Source organism: Rhinopithecus bieti, unplaced genomic scaffold (genome assembly GCF_001698545.2).
Source record: "Rhinopithecus bieti isolate Rb0 unplaced genomic scaffold, ASM169854v2 scaffold_20069, whole genome shotgun sequence".
NCBI classification, from domain to species: Eukaryota; Metazoa; Chordata; class Mammalia; order Primates; family Cercopithecidae; genus Rhinopithecus; species Rhinopithecus bieti.
The window spans coordinates 351419-375924 of NW_016809702.1; the positions used below are offsets into that span (position 1 = coordinate 351419).

General features: G+C 38.5%; 1 protein-coding gene across 1 annotated transcript in view; it reads right to left on the reverse strand.

Annotated features, from left to right (window-relative positions):
- LOC108540884 (lipoxygenase homology domain-containing protein 1) overlaps window positions 1-21654 on the reverse strand; it is a 135666-nt gene extending 114012 nt beyond the window's left edge. Inside the window, 4 exon segments of the mRNA XM_017890145.1 lie at window positions 4718-4850; window positions 8072-8158; window positions 12124-12287; window positions 20900-21654. Coding sequence (XP_017745634.1) covers window positions 4718-4850; window positions 8072-8158; window positions 12124-12287; window positions 20900-20954 — 439 coding nt within the window. The 5' untranslated portion in view covers window positions 20955-21654.
- Window positions 21655-24506: the final 2852 nt, after the last annotated feature.

Here is a 24506-nt window from a genome sequence, read left to right on the forward strand (position 1 = left end):
GTATGTTTATTGTGGCACCATTCACAATAGCAAAGATGTGGAACCAACCCAAATGTCCATCAATGACAGACTGGATTAAGAAAATATGGCACATATACACCATGGAATACTATGCAGCCATAAAAAAGGATGAGTTCACGTCCTTTGTAGGGACATGGATGCAGCTGGAAACCATCATTCTCAGCAAACTATCGCAAGAACAGAAAACCAAACACTGCACGTTCTCACTCATAGGTGAGAATTGAACAATGAGATCACTTGGACACAGGAAGGGGAACATCACACACCGGCACCTGTCATGGGGTGGGGGGAGGGGGGAGGGATAGCATTAGGAGATATACCTAATGTAAATGATGAGTTAATGGGTGCAGCACACCAACATGGCACATTATACATATGTAACAAACCTGCACGTTGTGCACATGTACCCTAGAACTTAAAGTATAATTTTAAAAAGCATATTTAAAAAAAGTATCCATAGGGCATCAGTAAGATGATGCAAACCCTAGACCCACATTTGCCCACAGAGATACCATCATAACAACAACACTTGGAATACTTGCCTTTGTGAGAACCCCAGAAACCACCTAAGAGGTTCCTACACCCAGGCAAGAGCAAAGACAAAAAGAACCTCATCGAAACCAGTAGGAAAATTGATGGCATTTTACATGCCAAAGCTCCCCCTCCTACCCCCGGCACATACAGCATGACCAAGTTGCATTTATACCTAGATATACAAGGATGGTTCCACATACAAAAATCAATCAGTGTAACATGCCACATTAACAGAAAGAAAGCCAAAAAGCAAAAAACTTCATTGATGCAGAAAAGCATTCTTATAATCCAACATGCCTCCTTGATAAAACTCTCAACAAACTAGGAATAGAAGGAAACTATCTCAACATAATAATGGCAATATATAAAAAGCTCACAGCTAACACAATACTTATTGATGAAAGAAAAAAAGCTTTTCCTCTAAGATCATGAAAAAGACAAGGATGCCCACTCTAATCATTTCTACTCAACATATGACTAAAAGTTCCAGGTATTGCAATTAAAACAAGAAAAACAAACAAAAGATATCCAACTTGGAAGAGAAGAAGCAAGATTATTGCTGTTTGCAGGTTATATATGTAGAAAACTCTAAAAGGCTCCACACACAAAAAATTGTTAAAACAACAAAATCAACACTCAAAAAGCAGCTGCATTACTATATACTAACAAAGAATAATACAAAAAGAAATTAAGAAAACAACTGCATTTACAATAGCACCAAAAACAATAAAATGTTACACTTAATACTAAACCAAGGCAGCGAAAAATATGTACAATGAAAACTACAAAACATTGTTAAAATAAATTAAAGAAACAAATAAATGGAAACACACTCCATGTTTGTAGAAGATTTAATATTGTTAAAATGTCTACATTACCCAAAGCAATCTACAGATTAAATGCAGTCCCTATCAAAATCTCAACAGCAATTTTTACAGAAATAGGAAAAAATCCAAAAATTCCTATAGATTGCCAAGAGATCCCTGAATAGTCAAAACAATCTTGAGATGAACAAAGTTATAAGCCTAATACTTTTTGATTTTAATACATATGACAAAGCAACAGTAATAAAGGCAGTGTGGTACTGGGATAAAGACAGACAGACTAACAGAACAGAATAGAGAACTCAGAAATAAATCCTCGATTATACAGTTAAATGATTTTGACAAGGGTGCCAAGACCACACAAGGAGGAAGATAGTCTCTTCAATAAATGGTGTTGACTAAACTGGATATCCACATGTATGCAAAAAATAATAATAATAAAGTTGAATCTTTATCTTACATCAATATAGATATTAACTAAAATGGATTAAAGACCTAACCATAAAATCTAAATCCATAAAACTCCTAGATGAAACCTTAAGAGAAAACCTTCAGGATATCAAATTTGGCAATTATTTCTTGGATATGACACCAAAATCACATGCAACAAAAACAAACAAATGGGGCTACATCAAACTTAAAAACTTCTGCACAGCAAAGGCAACAATCATTAGTGTAAAGAGGCAACCTATGGAGTTGCAAAAAATATTTCCCAGTCATGTATCTGATAAGAGGCTAATATCCAGAAAAAATAAGGAACTCCTTCAACTAAACAACAACACATGGAAAAGAGACAATCCAATTTAAAAACAGGCAAAGAGCTTGAATAGACAATTCATCAAAGAATATATACAAATGGCCAACAAGCCTACAAAAATTCAACATCACTAATTATTACAGAAATGCAAACGAAAATCACAATGAAAAACTACCTCACACCCATTAAGATGGCCAGTATCAATAGAAAAAAAAACAAGTGTTGGGGAGAATGCAGAGAAACTGGAACCCTTGTGGGATGTAAAATTGTCCAACTACTATGGAAAAAGGTATGGAGGTTCCTCAAAAAATCAAAAATTGAATTACCATAAAATTCAGCAACCCCATTTCTAGATACACATTCAAAAGAGTTCAAAGTAGAATCTCAAAGATATATTTAAATTTGCACACACATGGTCATTACAACATTATTCACAATAGGTAGAAGATGGAAGCAAGCCTAATGTCTGCTGTCAGATGAATGGATAAAGAAATTGTGGTATATACATATGATGGAGTAATACGCAGTCTTAAAAAGAATAAAAATTCTGTTAACATGCTATACCATAGACATTACATTAGGTAAAATAAACCAATCACAAAAGGACAAATACTGTATGCTTACACTCATATGATGTATCTAAAGTAGTTAACATCATAGAAACAGAAAGTAGAAATGTGGTTCCCAAGGGCTGAGAGAAGTGCGGCGGGGTGGGGATTAGGGGGGATTAGTATTTAATGGATATAGAGTTTCAGCTTCGTAAGATGCAGAAGTTCTAGAGATCTGTTGCATAGCAATGTGAATACGCTTAACACAAGTGAACTGTACACTTAAAAATGTTTAAGGTAGTAAATTTAATGTTTGTGTTAATTATCACAATTAAAATAAAATTTTTTTAAAAGTTGCTCACACAGCCTGTGAGCCCACTTTTGGTGTTTTCTTAGGAACCTTTATCCTTTGCAGGAAAGCAACTCCATAATTACAACAAATTTTTTTTTCAGGTACACATGATGGTATACTGGTAAACTGGGCAAACACTTTTAGAGTTACTGGTGTCTTAAATGACAAATAACTACCATTACTTTTTATAAACTTAAAGGAATAAAATATAGCAAAAAAGACATTAATCCAGCTTTCGTTATTTGTACCACCTAGAACTTTTGTGTCTACCTCTAGCAAAGGGTGTTACTTGTTTGTAATGATATCATTTCAGACACAGTATCAATCTTAGCTAGAATATTAGATAAAAATATGGCAAGGGTAAATCATCATTTGCTATATCTACCATTGACCTAGATAACTAAAGGCTTATCAAGTTTACAGATAGCATATGATAGGGTATGGTTAGAATACCAAGCCATGTCCTGAAACTGAAAAGAAAAATGTTGATTAATAAACCATAAGGGTCAAGCCCTACACAAAAGACAAGTAAAATCAGAACATATTTGTAGAGTGTGCCTTCTTTGAGTAGAACTTTAACAGTTAAAAATGGAGGGAAGTAGCAGCAGAAAGTGACCTCTGCATCATTACCAACAATGGGTAGAAATAGGGCACCTGGCAAACATCTCCTCGGGTGAAACACGTGGGCTGATGAGGAAGAATAGTTATAACAATGCTTCTAAATGGTGAAAAAAAAATACTTATGAATTGTGAGAACAATGCTCATGCTTCACTTTTCAGTAACTAGGGCTATTCACGTCTTTTCAAAAATATTTTAACTTCAGAAACTTAAGAAAAGTGATCGCACCTTAATTTAAAACCACAAAGGAATCATCAATCTGTGCAAATGTTTTACCAGTCTATGTTCCCTCAAAAAACTACACAGGTTGGTATGGACCTAAGCCTAATGTCAGATAAGACTTACTATTACTCATTTATTTATTTATTTAGAAAATTAAAACATGACATTTTTAATAGAACACAGTCTGGATTGGAGAAAAATCCATTTTTTGCCAATTGTCTATTTAATAATCTCACATGCCCTTATCCCATTCTCCTCCAAGGCAGAGGCCAGCAGACCCAAGAGCAAATAGTTCTTATGGACAGCCACCCTGAATTCTTATGCTAGGGAGCAGTGACTACCTCACCCTGAGCAGAAAAAGAGCCTATTATCAGCCATAAATGTAAACAAGGCTTGAATACATCTCTGCTTTTGGCCAGACATTTAGAATGTCATTGAGCAGTTGTGTTTTTATTTCCTAATCAAATAGTTAAAGTTTCAAAAATGAGGGAGAGCCCGGTGGGAAAAGTGTATATTGACTTGCATTTCTTAGCCCTGGAGGAACTTCATTTGACATTCAATTTTTCTCATGACCGCCTAAGAATTAATTTCCTTGTTTTGATTAAGAAGCATTTCAGCCGACCTTCCTATAGGGCTGTTGACAAGAACATATTCCTGAATGTTGGCATGTGAAACAACTAAAAAGCATTTAGATGCAGCTGCCACATCAGAGAAGCAAGTGATAAGAAACTGGCAGGCCTTAATCATTCATTTACTCAACATGTGTTTATTGGTGCCCTGTCCTTCAGCATTTAGGCAAACAAGTTTTATCTGTGCTGCCTGGAGTTGACTCTTTCCTACCTGGAAGGATGGGTTGTCCTTTACTTAAAACAGGAAATTCTCGACAGATTTCCCCATCCTCTTGATCTCGTGCAAACCATCGTTGAACAGGTACATAAAACTGTTTTCCAGAATTCATATTATGCAATTGTATCTACAATAACAATAATATTACTTTCAAAAATGGAGGAATGCTTTATCAAAGTGTCAAATAAGTTTTTGTTCAAGACTGCCACTTAGCTCAGAGAACTTTTTTTAATATGAGAAACTGTTGATAATTTGACAGTGCTAATTTCTTCTTTTCCTGCCATCTCAAGTACAATGGCATTTCTTTCCTCTATCTAAAAATCTTCCTATTTCTATTTATTTCTTTACTTTTTTTGAGACAAAGTCTTGCTATGTTGCCCAGGATGGTTGCCAACTCCTAGGCTGAAGTGATCCTCCCACCTCAGCCTCCTGAGTAGCTGGGTCTACAGACACATGCCACTGCACCCAGATAAATTTTCTATTTCTAGTGTCTCTATTTTGAAATGTTTATTTCCAACATGGCAATTTCTTCCCAAATCTTATGTCATTAATATTTTCCTGTTTAGAAAGAAATGTTTACATTTTTAGAAATATATTATTTCCCTGTTTCAACTTCTTAGACATTGATTTTTTGGTTTAAAGTGATTTTATAAATATTAGCATAAGGTCAGATTTCGTACACTACAGATTCAAACTGATATGGTTCCCCCCTTGGATCCTTATCAATGAACAAAATTCAACCAGTAATCATTTATATGGTCACCTATTATACCTAATCCATTTATCCTGGAGTTAAACAAAATGTTAATAATTTCTAGTAGGAACTGAAAATATGAAAATCATCAAAAGTAAAATTATATTTTCTGATACTAAAATCTAGCCTTTTCTGAATAGAGTACAATTATTCTTTCACAGTATCTCTTGGAGTTCCAGTAACTGATGTCACAAAATAGTGAATAAGCATGCCAGTGTGCAAGGGTAATGTAAGGATTGTTAGCCTATCTAAATATTCAAAATTACTTTAAAACTTCACTATGCTTTCTGATGTTTAAGAATTCAGAAGTGTTCTGTAATGGATTCATATGTTTCATTTGTAGTATAATGAAATGTTTACAGAAAGATAACTTGTTCATTAAAATATTTTTAGAAATAAAAAAAGCTTCAGTGAGGTGTTATTTTAACTATTAAATTAATCTCACTCTTTTGAAAATTCCTTAAATCAGAGATTTTTAACTTTAATGATTTTAAAATCACCTTGTTAAAAAGGCAAATTTTCACCCAGGCACAGTGGCTCACACCTGTAATCCCAGTACTTTGCAGGCCCAAGGTGAGCAGATTGCTTGAGCCCAGGAGTTTGAGACCAACCAGGGCAACATGGCAAGACCCCGTCTCCACAAAAACTTAAAAATTAGCCAGGTGTGGTGGTGCATGCGTATAGTCCCAGCTACTTGAGAGGCTGAGGTGGGAGGATCACTTGAGTCTGGGAAGTCAAGGCTGTAGTGAGCCATTATCATGCCACTCGACTCCAGCCTGGGCGACAGACAGAGACCATGTCTCAAAAACGAAAAAAAGGCAGATTTTCAGTACCTGCTCCTACTAAGGTCTCTGGGTCTCAGACAGGTTCAGGAATTCACATTTCTAAATGCATATTAAGTGTGATTCTGACACAATGTAATGTCACTTTTAGAAAGGCTTCCTGAGAACCAGTGAGAAAAACTATTGTTTGCAAGGTTACTACTGCCAAGACTGTCTGATTTGACGATTTTAATTAAGGCCCAAAGCTGATCATTTGAGAAGCAGAAAATAACCTAACATTTTGAACTTTTTATTTTGTAAACTTCCTTAACTGAACTTGAAAAAAATCAAGATTAAGTTTCTAAAGCAATGTGATTATTTTATGGAAATGTATTATTGTTGCTATTACGTAATCAGTGATTCTGTTCATATCCCCATACAAGTTGGCTTACTTAAAATTTCAAATTTTAAACTTCTAAACTGTATTATAAGAATTAAACAGAAAAATTTCAACCCATTATCTAATTTGGCAAAATGGATAAGCTGGATAAGGGCTTTTACATTCAGAATGAAACTTTGAATCAAGAATGTGTCTCTTCACAGGTACTCAACAAGAGCCAAAGTAAACCTTAGGCAAAGTTCTCTTGCAGTGAGAGAGTACTTGCCAGAGAGAGAAAGAAAATAGAAATTTTCAGCCTGATTTTTATATCATTCCTCTATAATACAAAATTTTTTGTCTCAGCATCCCAAGTTCATAATGAATGTAATCTTGCTTGTTGACTATCAAATGAAATAGCAGGAGGATTAATGATAATTTTCATATGTTAGTTTACCTCACTGAGAGGGAAGAAAAAAAGATATTATTATTACATATGATCACAAGAATCAATTTGAATATTATACTTCAAAAGCTCTATATAGCATAAAAGAGAGCATTTCACATAGAAGCCAGGGAGTAATTTTGAATTTTAAAATATAACCTCAACATTCTGTATTTTCATAAGGTAAGTTTTATTTTTTCATTCTGCTTTCAGAATCCTTTGTAACTTTAACATAAAGAAGATGGTATTAACAACTATATATTCCTGCTAATGGAATTTTTTAATGTTTTTAAGGAATTACTCATCTATGAATTTTTCATTAATTCTTCCACATGTTAAAACTCAAGAAGAGTAAGTTTGCCAAAAATATCAGGAATATGACGAGATTTTCTTCACATTTTGAGAACTTGTTTAAAGAGCATTTATTTTAAAATGACAGAAGATGTAAATACACCATACACAAAAATGGATGATAAGCTCTATGATTTCCAGTGTTGGTGATCTGCATTTACTGACAATCATGGTAATAAGTGGATGTTTCATGCTGAACAATGTAGAAAATTTAAGCCTTTTTTTAATCTTAAAATACTCAAGGGGCATTTTCCTGCTTAGCATGAATAGACTAAATTTCAGAGCTGGCATTCAATTCTAGTAGACTATTATTTCATCAACACAGTGGTCTATCTTTACAACATTTCTGAAGCAAATAACAGACAGCTAGTCATCTTTTTATCAGTAGTGCAACTATATCAAGAAGCTATATGAGTTTATCCAGAGTCCCAGGCATTTTTTTCTTTGCAAAGAGGTGAAAGAATTGCTTGGTTAAGGTGCCTCCCTCAATCAATTAAGAATTAATTAATTATTAAGGACATATGATACTTCTGCCTTGAAGAAAGCACAGGCTAAAAAGGTACAGGACTCCATCAACTCATTATAGGCATGATGAGTTGACTCCTGAGAGGAATATGCAGAGCATTTTGCAAAGAATGGGGAAGTGTTGATACATCCTTACCTCCTTGCAGTGCCAGGAAGGGGAGTGTCCAGAGTTGGTATGCCCAATACGAATTTTAAAGAGTGTTCCAATGTCTCCAACTGTTATCTATGAAGAGCCAAGGGAACAACTTTCAATATAATTTCACAAAATCCACTTAAAAACAGCTCAGATTAGGACATGACATGTTGATAAAGGGGTCAATTCATTAAGAAGAGATAAGAATTATAAACATGTACGCAGGCCGGGCGCAGTGGCTCATGCCTGTAATCCCAGCACTTTGGGAGGCCAAGGCGGGCAGATCACAAGATCAGGAGATCGAGACCATCCTGGCTAACACGTTGAAACCCCGTCTCTACTAAAAATACAAAAAAATTAGCTGGGCCTGGTGGCGGGCGCCTGTAGTCCCAGCTACTCGGGAGGCTGAGGCAGGAGAATGGCATGAACCCAGGAAACGGAGCTTGCAGTGAGCTGAGATCCTGCCACTACACTCCAGCCTGGGTGACTGAGCAAGACTCTGTCTCAAAAAAAAATAAAATAAATAAAATATAATTAGCAAAATTTAACAGAACTGAATGGAGAAACAGACACTCTATGATAATAGTTGGAGACTTCAATACCCCACTTGAATGATGGGCAAAACAAGTAGAGAAAATAATAAGAAAATAGAGGACTTGAAAATTACATACCACCTAGACCTAACGTCTATAGAACACTCCACCCAACAACAGAAAACAGTCTTTCCAAGTACACATGAAACGTTCTCCAGGATAGAACATATGTTTTGCAACAAAACAAGTCTTGAAAATTTAAAAAGACAAATCATACAGAGTATCTTGTCCAAACACAATGGAATGAATCCAGAAATCAGTATTATAAGGCAAACTGAAAAGTTCAAAATATGTGTAAATTCCAAGGCAGGTGAATCATGAGGTCAGGAGTTCAAGACCAGCCTGGCCAACACAGTGAGACCCTGTCTGTACTAAAAATACAAAAATTAGCTGGGCGTCATGGCGGGTGCCTGTAATCCCAGTTACTTGGGAGGCTAAGGCAGGAGAATTGTGTGAAGTCAGGAGGCAGAAGTTGCAGTGAGCCAAGATCATGCCACTGCACTCCAGCCTGGGCGAAAGAGCTAGACTCCATCTCAGAAAAAAAAAAAAAAAAAAAGTGTAAATTAAAGGACATACTTGGAAGCGACAAATAGATCAAAGAACAAACTACAGGAAAATTTCAAAATACTTCGAGATAAGTGAAAGCAAAAATATAAGATACAAAAAATATGCAAAAAGCAGAGCTCTGAGGGAAATTTATAGCTATATACACCTACATTAAAAAAGAAGAAAATCTCAAATAAATAACCTAACTTTACATCTTAAGGAACTAGAAAAAGAAAGGCAAACTAAATCCTAAGCTGGTAGAACAAAGAGATAGGCTGATGATAAACAAAAGGGAGAATATAAAAACAACAAAATAAATGAAATTAATACTTGATTATTAAAAACATCAATAAAACTGATAGACTTTAGCCTATCTAGATTTTAGCAAAGAGAATTGCTAAAATCAAAAAAAAAGGAGAGACATTACTATTGACTTTACAGAAATAAAAAGGATTATAAAAGAATGCTATAAGCAATACTATGCCAACAAATTAGATAACCTAGATGAAACGGACAAATCTATAGAAACACACCAACCACCAAAACTGACTCGAAGAAATAAAAAATATGAATAGACCTATAAAGGGTAAAGAGGTTGAATCAGTAATCAAAAACCTCCCAAGAAAAAAGAAACCTAGGACAGAAGGCTTCACTGGTGAATTCTATCAAATATTTAAAGAAGAATTAATTCCAAACACTTCCAAAACAGGGGTGGAAATACTTTTTAACTCATTCTGCAAGGTCAGCATTATGCTGATAACAAAGTCAAAGACATAACAAGAAAACTATAAACCACTGTGCCTTATAAAGATGCAAACATCTTCAACAAAACTAGCTAATGAATCCAGAAGCATATTAAAAAGATTACACATTATAATAAACTAGGATTTATCCCAGGAATGGAAATTGGTTCTACATACAAATATCAATCTAATATACCACATAAATAAAATAGAAGGGAAAAACACAATCATCTCAACTGATGCCAAACCACCCCCCAACACACACACACATTTGACAAAATCACATGCCCTTTCATGATTAAAAAAAAAAAAATCAACAAACTAGAAATTGAAAAGAACTTCCTGAACATGGTAAAGGACACTCATCGTGAGAAAAACCCACAGAGAACATCATACTAAATGGTAAAAGATGGAGAGCTTTTCTCCCAAATCAGGAACAAGACAAGGATAATAATTTTTGCTACTTCTATTCAACACTGTACTGAAAGTTCTAGCTAGAGCAATTTCACCAACAAGAAAAAATTTAAAACATCCAAATAGGAAAGGGAAAGGGAAGGAAGGGGAGGGGAGGGGAGGGGAGGAGAGGGAGGTGATAGAGGGGCGAGGGGAAGCAGGAGGGAACGTGGGGAGGGGAAGGGGGGAGAGGAATCGGGGAGAGGAAGGGAAAGGGAAGGGAAAAGGAAGGGGAAGGGAAAGGGAAGGGAAGACATTAGAGGTTGCTAGGGGTTGGCAGAAAGGCAACAGGGAGTGACTGCATAACAAGGTTTTCTTTTGGAGTGAATAAAATGTTATAAAAGTAGATAGTGATTGTTGAATAACACTGTGAATGTACTATATGCCACTAAATGGTACAATTTAAAATTTTTTAATGGTAACTTTTGTGTATTTTACAATAAAAAAGAAAAAAGAAAGGTCTATACAAAGAAAGTACAAGGAAAAAGGAAAGGAAGATGTAAAACAGTCTGTCTAAGAACCCTCACAAAACAATTCATTAGAACAAACGAAACTGTGATCAAAATTGGCATGAAATTACTGCATTTAATGAAGCCATCACCTCTACAAGAAGAGATCAATGTAGCCCTTCCAGAACTCAAGCTAGAGTGACAACAGAAAGAGCTGAAATGTGGTAGCAGCATTAAGAAAAAAGAAGCATCAAACTATGAAAGTGAGGGGTTAAGGGTGCTCCTTTCTTATTACAGAATTGAAAATTATTTAGCCCTATAAACTATGTGAATATATAATTCAATTTAAAAGTAAACATGAAACACTAAAATAGCAAAACAACAACAACAGCTCAGACTATTTTTATTTCTTACTCATGGAAAATAATGACAAAATCTTTTACTTTTAGTGACTATAAACACAAGAGTGTCTTTAAATATTGACTCATATAGGATGGAAAAGTTAAATCAAACTAAACTAATGGGAACAATGTTTCCAAATGGTTCAGCCTCTCCTGTGGTTGTAGTAAACCAAACACCCAGGATCACATGGATGTGGCTGTCCAATGAAGACTTACAATACTTAAGGACACTCTTTTTTCATGGTGATTTTACTGTCTCCACCTGGTTCAAACCAATCCTTCTGTGCATCCATTAATTTATTCAACAGACATTACTAAGCACCTATAAGTGATAGGTGCTTGACCCATTTCAAGTCTTGCCTTTGTTTGCTAATGTATCTGACTTCAGTATAACAACATGGCACTGGTCTCCCTGCTTCATCTTTGTTACCTCTGTTTCCCTCTAGATCTTGATCTCCATGTGTCTAGCCATGGTCTAATAACTTGATAACTAATAACTAATAAAAACCAATAATTAACAACTTGATGACAACTTTTTTGCCTTCCTTGTTTGATAATTTTATTTTTCACTTTTTGAACTTGACTTGGAGCCTTATCTGGAGAGCCAGAAAGGCATAAGCCCTTGCTCCTGATGTCTGTCCACATAAAAACAAATGCTTACCATCTAGTATTTCTCTCTAGCTACTGTCTCTTCCCATATTGCAGGTTTACTTGTGTTAAATCTGCTTGAGCAAAAACTTCCATAAATTACTTTTGAATGATCTTCTATAGGGCACATGGTATTGTTAAAGGGATAGACTACGTTCCTTCCAAAGTACTTACTAGCTGTATCACTTATATTAACAGCTTGTACTCAGTTTTATTACTTACAGTAAATATGTCTTCATGGCCATCCTGAAATCGAGCCCCATCTGTTCCATAAAGGTATATGGGGGCTGAACTTCTATGTTGTCCATACAGAATAATATAAATCTGTGAGCTGGTCCCTGCATCTGGCAAGTCACTGGTGATTATAAAAACTTTCCAGTTACTACCTATAAAAGAAAAAATAACATAGAGCATTATGGCAACTGATAGAAATGGAAGACTCAGAACAACAGGTCATCATAAAAGTAGGAGAGTTCAGGATAGACAAAACTTATTCTTCATCTCCTCTGAAGAAGTGCCATAATAGAAGATTTATATTTGGAATTTAAAATACTCAATAAAATCACTATTTCCTACAATGTGACAGTGAGAATATTTCCAAAAAGATCGTTAGTGAGGTGGCTAGAGTGGTATCATTACCATATTATTGTTGGTCATACCTGGACTCCAAGAGAGTCACTAAACAACTTCTTTGAAGCTCCCAATATTTTGACAACAAAATCTCCAATATTCTCAGCTCTGGCATGTAACATGTGCATTGAGAATTAATGACTTTTAGGATATTTTTTGAGTTTAGATATTTATTTTCCAAAATAAAAATTTATATAATAATTAAGAATATAAACTGGAATTGGTGAGTAGAATTTGGGAAGCTTTCTGCTATAATTTATTCATTTATTATTTTAAGTATCCTCAATTAATAAAGTAACTAAATCCTACAAACAGAAGCATATTTTGTATCACCTACAAACAAATGAAAACAATGCTAGAAAACATATGGCTCATTGTGAAGGAAACTGAGACTGACTAAACATAGTACATTCATGGTGGTATGATACAATATCCTAGGATTTCGATTTAATTTTGCCCGGTTTCTGTGCGATAAACATCAGTGTATTATTTCATTTTCACATTGCTATAAAGTTACTACCTGCGACTAGGTAATTCATAAATAAAAGAGGTTTAACTGACTCACAGTTCCACATGGCTGAGAAGGCCTCAGGAAACTTACAATCATGGCAGAAGGCAAAGGAGAAGCAAGTACCTTCTTCACAAGGCAGGAGAGAGAGAGAGCGCATGAAGTGGGAGCTGTCAAACACTTTTAAAACTATCAGCTCTCATGAGAACTCACTATCATGAGAACAGCATGGGGGAAACCATCCCCATGATCCAACCACCTCCCCTGCGATCCTCCCTCAACACCTGGGAATTACAGTTCAAGATGAGATTTGGGTAGGGATACAGAGCCAAACCAAGTGAATCAGAAAGCTGATCTATAAGAAAAATGAAAGCCAGATGTGGTGGCGCATGCCTGCAGTCCTAGTTACTTGCAAGGCTGAGGTGGAAGAATCGCTTAAGCCCAAGAATTTGAGGTCACAGCAAGCTATGATCTTGTGACAGTAGACTCTAGCCTGGGCAACAGAGCAAGACCCTATCTCAAAAAAAAAGAAAGGAATAAAACAAAAGTGAAGTAATGAGAAATTAGGGAACACACTCAAGATTACATAAAAGAATTAAGAATACAAAGCAATAAAATTAAGAATGACTGACTTAAATGGCATTCTTTCTACTCATTAGACTGTTTTCCTCTCTTCCAACTTTGAACTAAAATGTATTTCCCATTTTCATCATCAAAATAAATAACCAAAGGCTAGATTTAAATTTTATGTATATGGTACAATAAATACACATTAAATTAATGTATGTTTGTATTTGCATTTTTTTATTTTTATTTATTTTTTTGAGAGGGGGTCTCACTGTGTCACCCAAGCTAGAGTGCAGTGGTATGATCTTGGCTCACTGCAACGTCCACCTCCTGGGTTCAAGCGATTCTCCTGCCTCAGCCTCTCAAATAGCTGAGATTACAGGCACCCGCCACTATACCCCACTAATTTTTGTATTTTAGTAGAGGTTTCACCATGTTGGTCAGGCTGGTCTCGAACTCCTGACCTCAAATGATCCACCCACCTTGGCCCCCCAAAGTGCTAGGATTACAGGCATGAGCCACTGCACCTGGCCTGTTTGTAAAAGATCTACTTTAAAATACAAAACTATATTTTGTTTGCCCTACACATAGTGGAAAGCCATGTTAGTCTATCAAATCATCTTGGTAGACAATCAGTAAGTAAAAACATAATTTTAAAAAACTAGTCAAGGATGGTCTGTCTTTAACAGTGACAGAAAATGTTAAACTGCAATTACAAACTATAGAGGTAGAAAAATTCTAGCTATGTTCTGTAGGATAACTGGTATGTTAGTTCTTGTTTGAATAAATTGAAATACTGCACTTCTGTCTTAGAAATGCAGCAAAAAGAGTTCAGGGGAGAATCAATACTTGCTAAAACTGCAAGGACCAAATCGATCAAGAAAGAAATTGCATTTTCCAACAACTAGGATGGAAAGGCTGAAAAGTGAGAGAATGGAAATAAAAATAAAAATAATGAAATATGTCCATTTACTACAGGTTTTTGCACCTCCCTAAATCATTAAATTATTAAAACCTTAACCCTGCAAGGGAGTACCATAAAAACTGGAGTAGAATCTAAAGATTATGAACTAAGATTCATCTTTCAGTTTATAACTTACATTTCAATCAATACAAAGCCAAAAAGTCATTGGGTCATTACTAGTTGACCACTGTCTAGGGAGTAGTAGATGAAAAACATAAGATGTGCAAGAATAGCCAAATTAAAAAAAAAAATAGATGTTGGAGTGGATGCGATGAAAAGGGAATACTTCTGCACTACTGGTGGGAATGTAAACTAGTACAACCACTATGGAAAACAGTGTGGAGACTCCCTAAAGAACTAAAGTAGAACTACCATTTGATGCAGCTATCCCTACCAGAGGAAAAGAAGTCATTATATGAAAAAGATACTTGCCTGCATGTTTATAGCAGCATAATTCACAATTGCAAAAATGTGGAACCAGCCCAAATGCCCATCAATCAATGAGTGGATAAAGAAACTGTGATATATATATATATACTCATCTATATATATATACTTATCCATAAAAGGAATGAATTAATGGCATTCACAGCAACCTGGGTGGTACTGGAGACTATTATTCTAAGTGAATAACTCAGGAACGGAAAACCAAACATCATATATTCTTACTCATAAGTGGGAGCTAAGCTATGAGGATGCAAAAGCATAAGAATGACACAATGGACTTTGGGGACTCAGGGGAAAAGGGTGGGAAGGAGGCGAGGAATAAAACACTGCAAACTGGATTTAGTGTATACTGCTAGGGTGATGGGTGCACCAAAATCTGACAAATCACCACTAAAGAACTTACTCATGTAACCAAACACTGCCTGTTCTCCAAAAACCTATGGCAATAAAAAATTTAAATAAATATATGGTTGGTAGTATTTGACCATATGTATAGGAGAGGCACCTGACCACCATAACTGAAGCATGTCCTGAGAATGACCCTATGGTCTAAGAAGAATGTGTGTTTGGAGTCCCAAACTAAGGAATTCAAGAGTGGCCAACCTGGAGTTTCACTTCTTATCCATGAGGGTCATTCAAATCCCTGGCCCATCCCTTGGAACACAGTCCATACAGGGAATCAAGGCCCTTGGTTTTGGGTTAAATGGAGGTTGCTAGGTGTAGGGTGCTAAGTAAAAATGCTATATAAACTGCATGCTTTTTATAAACAGTAGTGGTCTTCCTGTGTAGTCTGCTATCACTGGACTGCCCCAGATGTAAGTCCCCCCAATAAACCCTATGTCTCAAAAAAAAAAAAAAAAAAGAAAGAAAAACATAAGATGATGTCATTGTATTCTGTTAGCTTGTAATCTATATGAGGTAATAGGCCAACATACCAAAAGAGAAAAACATCAGAATATTCTTAATGTAATATTTTGTGAGGTGAGGTCAGATCACAGAAAAATTAACATAATGAATAAGAAAATTAGAAGGAGACAGAAAAGAAGGGGAGGGGAGAACAAGAAGGAGAAAGGAGGGAGGAGGAAGAAAACAACAAGAAGCCAAAAAAAAAAAAAAAAAGAAAAAAAAAAATCAGCAGAAAGAAAGTACAAAACTTTATGCCATAATCTTTTAAAGTAGAAGTCAAAAGGCAAGTAAGACAGAAGATTTCAGGAGTTTGTACAGCGTCTAACCCAGTTTTCTCAGAAATGCTGTGGGAGAAAAAATGTGACTAGACAAAATTCTAAGTCTTTGAAATATACATATACCATGAAGCCTCAATTTGAAAAAGAGTGAGTTGAAGGGGTGAGTAAATGAACTGGAGAAAAAAAGAATGCAGGTAGTGAAAAAATAGCACCTTTTTTCTTTATATAAACTATTTAGTCATTTAATGAGCAAACAGATTGGGGAAAGACTCAATTTACCAGAACAGACACAAAACATACAGAAAATTTGAATAGTCCTATATCCTCTTAAAAAAATAAATTTATACTGCAAATATTTTTCACAAAGAACTTCAGGCCCAGATGGCTTCAATGGTGAATTTTCTATCAAACCATTCTAAAAAATAGTATCAATCCTATATAAGCCCTTTGGAATAGTTCCCAACTCATTGTATGAGAAGAATATTACTCTGGTACCCAAATTAGAAAAGACATTATAAGAAAACTACAGAGCAATAACCCCCATACGCATCAATGAAAATATTCTCAACAAAATATCAGAAAACCACATCAACTATAATCTTGAAGTTTATTCCAGAAATGCAAGTTTTTTAACATTAAGCAGCCAATAAATGTAATTCACCGTATTAACAGAACACAGGAGAACATAAAATGATACTCCAGGATCATTCCTCATTAGAGAAATGTAAATAAACTAAAACCACTATGGGATAGAGCACTACATATAATAACTAAAATTAAAAACAGTGAAAATACCAAGGTAAGGATATAGAGTAACTAGAACTCTCATGCATAACCAGAGGAAATGTGAAATGGCATAATACTTTGGAAACAGTTTGGCAGTTTCTTATAAAGTTCAACAAACTTACCATATATTCCTGAAATTCCATTCTAGTAATCTACCCAAAGAAATAAAAACATACAAAAACTTGTACATGAATTTTCGTTGTAATTTTACTCACAATACCAGAAACTGGAGTAACCCAAATGTCCATCAACAGGTTAGTCATGGGTTAAATTCTCTCTTCAAAAAAGATATGTTGAAGTCCTAACCTCTGGTATCTATAAATGTGACCCTAATTAAACATAAGGTCATAGTAGATGTAATTATGATATAAATTAAGATGAAGTCATGCTGGAATAGTGTAGGCTCTTAACCCAATACAACTTAGAAAAGAGACACCCAGGGAAAATGTCATGTGAAGATGGAGGCAGATATTAGCATGATACATCTACAAATCATGGAACACCAAGGACTGCTGGAAATCACCAGAAGCTAGGAGGGACACACAGAACAGGATGTCCCTCAGAGCACTCAAAGGAACCAATTCTGCTGACACCCTGATTTCAGATTTCTAGCCTACAGAACTATGAATGAATAAATTCTGTTTTTTGAAGGCACCAATTTGTGGTACTTTTCTTACAGCAGTCCCAGGAAACTGAAAAAGATTTGGTAATAGGAAGTAGGGTGCTGCTGTAAAAAACAACTAAAGCTAGTTCTAGATAGGCTCTGGAAATAGGCCAAGGGTGTGCCTGAACAACCTCTTGCTAATGTGATTCACTGATCCAATCAGCCATCTCAGCAGAAGCCATCAATAGAGATGGAGTTACCCAGGAAAGATCTGTGGAGAACCCTTGTGTCTAATGGTACAGACCCCTTTGGCATCCAAAGAAGACCAACAAGGTTTTTGGAGAATACTATTTCATCAGATGAAAGAAACAGAGATGGGACAAATGACTGTGAGGGCCAGAGAGGGTAAAGCCACTGCCCTCAGGGGCTGAGCGGGTGGGCTGCCGCCTGAGTAGGGCCCAGAGAACAAAGCAGTAAGCCACTGAGGATTACTCTCAGGCCTTGAAATCTAATGAAATTTGCCCTGCTAGGTTTCTAACTTGCTTGGAACACGTGACCCCTTTTTTCCTTTCAGTTTCTTCCTTTTGGAATGGGAATGCTTATCCTATGCCTGTCCCATCATTGTATTTTAGAAGCAAATAATTTGTTTTCTAGTTTCACACATCTGTGAATGGAGAGGAATTTTGGTCCAAGATGCATTATACCCAGAGTCTCACCCATATTTGATTTTGATAATATATAAAATGAGATTTGGGACTTTGCGAAATTACTATATTTAGATGAGATTTTGAATTTAAAGTTGATGGTGGAATGGTTAAAACTTTTGGGAATATTGGGATGCAGTAAATGCATTTTGCACATAAGGACATGAATTCTCAAGGGCTAGAAAGCAAACTGTAATGGGTGACTAGTGTCCTTATGAGAAGAGATACAGAGACAGAGGAAGAGTGCTACACGAAGATGGAGACAGACATTCCAGCTATCCTGCAGTAAGCCAAAGAATGCCAAGAACTGCAGGCAACCACCAAAAGCCAGAGAAGAGGTGAGGAAGGATCTTCTCCTACAGTCTTTAGAGACAGCATTCAGACTTCTAGCCTTCAGAACTGTGAGAATAAATCTGTTGTTTTAAGTTACTCAGTTTGTGGTAATCTGTTACAGAAGCCCCAGCAAACAAAAGGTGACTCTACGGTAAAATGTGTTACATAATGAATACAACTCAGCAATTAAAAGGCACAAACTACTAATAGATGTAACAATTTGGATGAATCTTAAGCTTCATGCTGATCAAAACCCTAGTCACAGGAATATACACTTCATGATTCCACAGAACTGCTAGGACAAGGCAGTATAACTGAAAGCAAATGAGTTCTTTCCTAGGGCCAGGAATGGTGGAATTATCTTCAGAGAACATGAAGAGACTATTTGGGATAGAATTGTTCTGTATTTTTATTGAGATGGTAATTATACAGGTGAACACGACTATCAAAACTCATCACCCATCTCTTTAAGTAAATTATACCTCAATAAGTTGATTTTTTTAAACATTAATAAACAAAACTTGTAAAAGTTATAACCCAAATGGTAAAATTGTTTTAAACTGCCACATAAATGAAAAGGACAAATTTCCTTTATTTGCAAATAATTCATACAATCAATAAAACAAAACTAAACAAAACATGGATATCACAATGGAAAAATGGACAAGAATATGAATATGCAATTTATTTAAAAAAGAGAAAGAACACAAGTGATCAAGAAATAGAAAATATGCTCAACCTCCCTTATACCTAAAGACAGGCAAATTAAAACATTGTTTTTCATCTATCAGAGTGACAAAAATCTTTGGTTTTAAAACACCTAGTGTTATAGGAGTGTGATGAAATGGGCTTTCTCACACACAGTTTGACATCAGTGAAGTTTCATATACCTTTATTGAATGGCAGCTTGAGAATATCTGTGAAATTTTACAATGCACATATTCTTTAATCTAACTATTTTACTCTTGTAATTTACTATACAAATATACTCAGAAAGACCCCAAACTATGTGTACTAAGAACATTCTTCAAAAATCTCCTTATCTAAGTAGCAAATATTCAGATATTGTAATGTAATGGGGAGCCGAGCAAGAAGATAGGAGGCAGATGAGAACAGAGGTAGCCTTTATTGGGCTCGCAGGCGAGGTTCACCGGTCCCCTAGGAGGAGGGCCAAGGAAGTCACGCTTGGGGCGGGTATCGGGGGGCCTTTTATAGGGCAAGGTAGGCGGGGTTTATAGGTTTTGGTTTTCCTGAGTTAGGTTTCCATTTCTGAGGAATGACGTGTCCAGGAGCTTGCGCAGAGCAGGGGTTTTTTGGTGGGTGTGGGCTTTTTTCGCGCGCTGAGAGTCTTAGCAGGAAGTGAAGGGCAAGAAGTCCTAACAAAGGGCCTGCCATGCCGGGTGATACCGCCATGTTGGGTCTAGATTCCTGCCTAATATTCTGACCTCCTTCTAATAAGAAAAAGGGGCGACATATTCATCTGGCTGCTTCCTGCTGATACAGGCTGTCATGGGGTTTTTTGGAGGTTGGAACTCGGGTATAGGGGTGGAGTAGCATCTGATTGACAGTGACCCAGGAGTCTTCCTTTTTGCGGTCCTGGACGAAGAGGATGACACAGGGAGCTAGACTCGGGAGGACTAGGTGGCCAAGGAAGGTCAGGCAGAGGGTCGTTTCCTGTGCACGTGAGTTGTAACTTGGTAGATGTAACAACCTGAGTGGTCCAATTGGAATCATGTTGGACCCATTTTTCAGCTGGGACAGGTGATACCAGGAGGGAAGACCAAGGAGCTTGGCAGCGGTGGGGGTGGCGAGGATTAAGGTGTATGGTCCTCTTCTTTCAGACGACCGTGGATAGTGGGGAATGTGGAGCTTCTAGGAGAATGGTTGCCACCCGCACCTAAGGGTTAATGGGGACCGAAAACCAGGAAAGAGGTATGAGCCTGGCGGGGTTTATCAGGAGGGAAAAGAGAAACGCGAGGTGCAGAGAGGGGTTGGGCCGGAAGTGAACTGAGGCCCCTAGCTTGGAGAGGAGGTCTTGTCCTAACAAAGGGACTGGGCACGAAGGAATGATGAGAAATAAGTGCAAGAAAAGGGAGCCATCCAGGCAGCATGACAGAGGAGGAGCCTGGCGGTAGGTGGAGGGAGTGCCATCAATTCCTATGACCGTGACACCGGAGGGATGGCTGGGCCACTGGAGGAAGGCAAAACAGAGTAGATAGCCTCCCGTGTCCACAAAGAAGGATATGGACTTACCCGCTGCCTGGAGCGTACCTTGGGCTTGGCAAGAGTAGGAGGGAGTCTCCAGCCTGGGCCTTTTAATCTTCATTGGTGTCCAGGAGCTGGAAGACGCCTCCAGTACCTGGAGGAGGATCGTCACATAGAGGCGTAGCAACCGTCCTCAGGTTGGGGCAGTCTGACTTCCAGTGGCCCATCCGCCCACAGCTCGGACAGGGACGAGTTGGCTCCTCAGGGTTGGGGCACTGCCTGGCCCAGTGGCCTTTGTTGCTGCACTTGAAACAGGTACCAGGTGGCGCTTGGGGAGCACCACCTCTCTGAGAGCTCCTGGAGCCAGCCGGCCTCAGGGCTGCCACCAAGGCCTGGGTTTGGAGTTGTACCTTCTGTTTTAGCCTGGCCTGTTGCTGGGCCTCAGCTGCTTCCTCCCTGGAGTTGTAGACCTTGAAGGCCAGTTGACTAAATCCTGGATGGGAGTTTGAGGGCTGTCCTCCACCTTTTTAAATTTTTTCCAGATATCCAGAGCCGACTGAGAAATAAAGTACATAGCCAAGATGGTTCCTCCTGCAGGGGAGGCAGGGTCAAGGCAGGTGTACTGAATGTCTCAGTTAGTCAGCTAAGAAAAATGGCCGGATTCTCATCTGAGTCTTGGACTACCTCCTTTAATTTATCAAAGTTGACTGACTTATTGGAGGCTGCCTGCATGCCAGCAAGAAGGCACTGGACCATCATGTCTCGGCGGCGGTGGCCTGCCGGCCCAACCTGGTAGTCCCAGTCGGGCTCGTCTGAGGGCACCGCCTCGCTGCCAACTGGCATGGTGGGGTCAGTTAAGTGAACCTGGTCAGCGTGCTGCCTGGCTGCCGCTAGGATACATTCCCGTTCCTCAGGGGACAGGGTTGAGGTCATAATGACATGGAGATCATGCCAGGTGAGGTCATACGCCTGGCATAGGTTCTGAACTCTTTGATATACAGAGTGGGGTTGGCCGAGAAAGAGCCCACATGCTCTTCAATCTTAGATAGGTCTGCCAGCGAAAATGGCACATGGACCAGACCACTCCTTCGGCGCCTGCCACTTCCCACAAGGGGCACAGGAGGTCGGTCCTGGACCGGGTATGGGCTGAGGCAGGCAAGGAGGAGGAGGAGGTAGGAGAGACAGGGTCCGTCAGGTTTGGTAGGGGCACAGGNAGCGTGCTGCCTGGCTGCCGCTAGGATACATTCCCGTTCCTCAGGGGACAGGGTTGAGGTCATAATGACATGGAGATCATGCCAGGTGAGGTCATACGCCTGGCATAGGTTCTGAACTCTTTGATATACAGAGTGGGGTTGGCCGAGAAAGAGCCCACATGCTCTTCAATCTTAGATAGGTCTGCCAGCGAAAATGGCACATGGACCAGACCACTCCTTCGGCGCCTGCCACTTCCCACAAGGGGCACAGGAGGTCGGTCCTGGACCGGGTATGGGCTGAGGCAGGCAAGGAGGAGGAGGAGGTAGGAGAGACAGGGTCCGTCAGGTTTGGTAGGGGCACAGGAGGAATGGAGAGAAGTGCTGGCGCAGACGGAGACAGCGAGGGGTCAGAGTAAGGGGGGGGTTGAGCGGGGGACTGAAGGGTAGGCAGAAAAATGGCATTAGGGGCTCAGAGAAAAGGGGAGATTGTTCTTCTTCTGGCCTGAGGAAGAAGATGTCGCGAGCAAGACCTGGGCCAACGAACATTGGGCACAGAGGTCTGGGCAGAAGTGCAAGTCCCAAAAGGCCTGAAGGTAGGGTACCTCGGACCATTTGCCTAGTCTCTTGCAGAAGTCGGTCAGGTCTCTGAGGATGTTAAAGTCTAGAGTGCCCTCTGCAGGCCACTAAGACTGATTATCTAATTTGTACTGCAGCCATGCCACTGTGCAGAATAAAATAAGCCGCTTTCGTTTTAGGTCTTGGCCTAGACCCAAAGTCTGGAAATTAGCCAAGAGGCACCCCAGAGGGATTTTTCGGTCTGGTTTGGACTGAGCAGCCCCCATGATCCTGAGGCAGGCAGTCCGGAGGCAAGGGGAGCGTCCTCCCACTGCCACGCGGAGTGCAGGGTATGGTGGCTTCCAGGGAGGTTGGACGTCTCCTAGTCCCCAGTGCCTAGGTCACAAGTGACGGATGGGGGAAGCCCTGACGCAGCCGCGTTTTCGGGCAGGGACTCCCGGAGCCTGCAGGAGGGGGGAAATCTTACCCAGCAGTGATCAAACTGAGTCTTGGATATGGTGAAACGGCTCTTGGCTGGGAGAGGAGGTCCTGGCTTGGGGAGAGGAGAGCCTGCCTGAACCGGCAGGGGTCCAGGGAGGGGTCTCCTCCCAGGTTTTGGCACCAATGTAATTTAATGGGGAGCTGAGCAAGAAGACACGAGGCAGATGAGAACAGAGGTAGCCTTTATTGGGCTCGCGGGCGAGGTTCACCAGTCCCCTAGGAGGAGGGCCGAGGAAGTCGCGCTGGGTGCAGGTATGGGGCCTTTTATAGGGTTAGGTAGGCGGGGTTTGTAGGTTTCGGTTTTCCTGATTTAGGTTTCCATTTCTGAGGAATGACGTGTCCAGGAGTTTGCGCAGAGCGGGGATTTTTGGCGGGCGCAGGCTTTTTTCACGCACTGAGAGTCTTAGCAGGAAGTGAAGGGCAGGAAGTCCTAACAAAAGACCTGCCATGCCAGGTGATACCGCCAGGTTGGGTCTAGATTCCTGCCTAACAGATATGATCATGTATCTTTAAATACAGAATGAGTTAAATTTTGACTCAGTGCAATACACAACTATTTTAAAAGAATAAAGCTAAATGTGGTACAATTTGGATACTGTTACCTCAGTTTTACAAAAAAAAATGATAATATGTACACACGCTGCTATGCACATTTAAAGTTTAGAAAAATCACCTTAAGATACCTTTATAAATAAAGTTTAGAAGTTGGAGATGGGAGAAGGAAGACAGTTTTATTTTATACCTGCCTACACTATCTAATATTTTACTACATGCTATATAAGTTTTACCTTTTAAATTGGTTAAGTATGTAAAGAGAAAATATATATAGTGAACCAATGAAAAGTTCTTTAGGAGTATCAATATATAGGAACTCTGTGCCTATACTCTTTCAAAACAAAAAAAAAATATTTTCACCTTGTGACTGTAAAAGTCCTCTCTAGAATTATCATTTTATATTTAGAGTTCCTAGTAATCATATGTAAACTGTTCTTCCCAGTATTCACAGGCTAGAAAAATCTTTAATAATCTTTAAGTGATGCCAAACAGAAAAGACTGAACCATTTCTGCAAATCAGTACATTGACATTTAGTGCCACAACTAATTGTGCATCTCTAGTCAGAAATGGCTTGACTTTTCTATAAATGTGAATAGTATCTTTGTGAGGAGAGGAGAGTAGTAGATCTTCAAGGTCACACAGAATCATTTTGAGATCTAGTCTCTGAAACTTGATTTTAGATAAGTTAAACTTTCTCAGTTTCTTCATTCAGAAAACAGAAATAATACATTCCTCTTATGGCCTTTAGGAGAGCTAAATCAGACAACATGTGTTAAGCACATAGTACAGTGCCTATTATATAACAGCTACCCAAGAAAGGAAAGTTATTATCATTGTAATTGTTACAAAATTGCCTCTTTTGCATCAA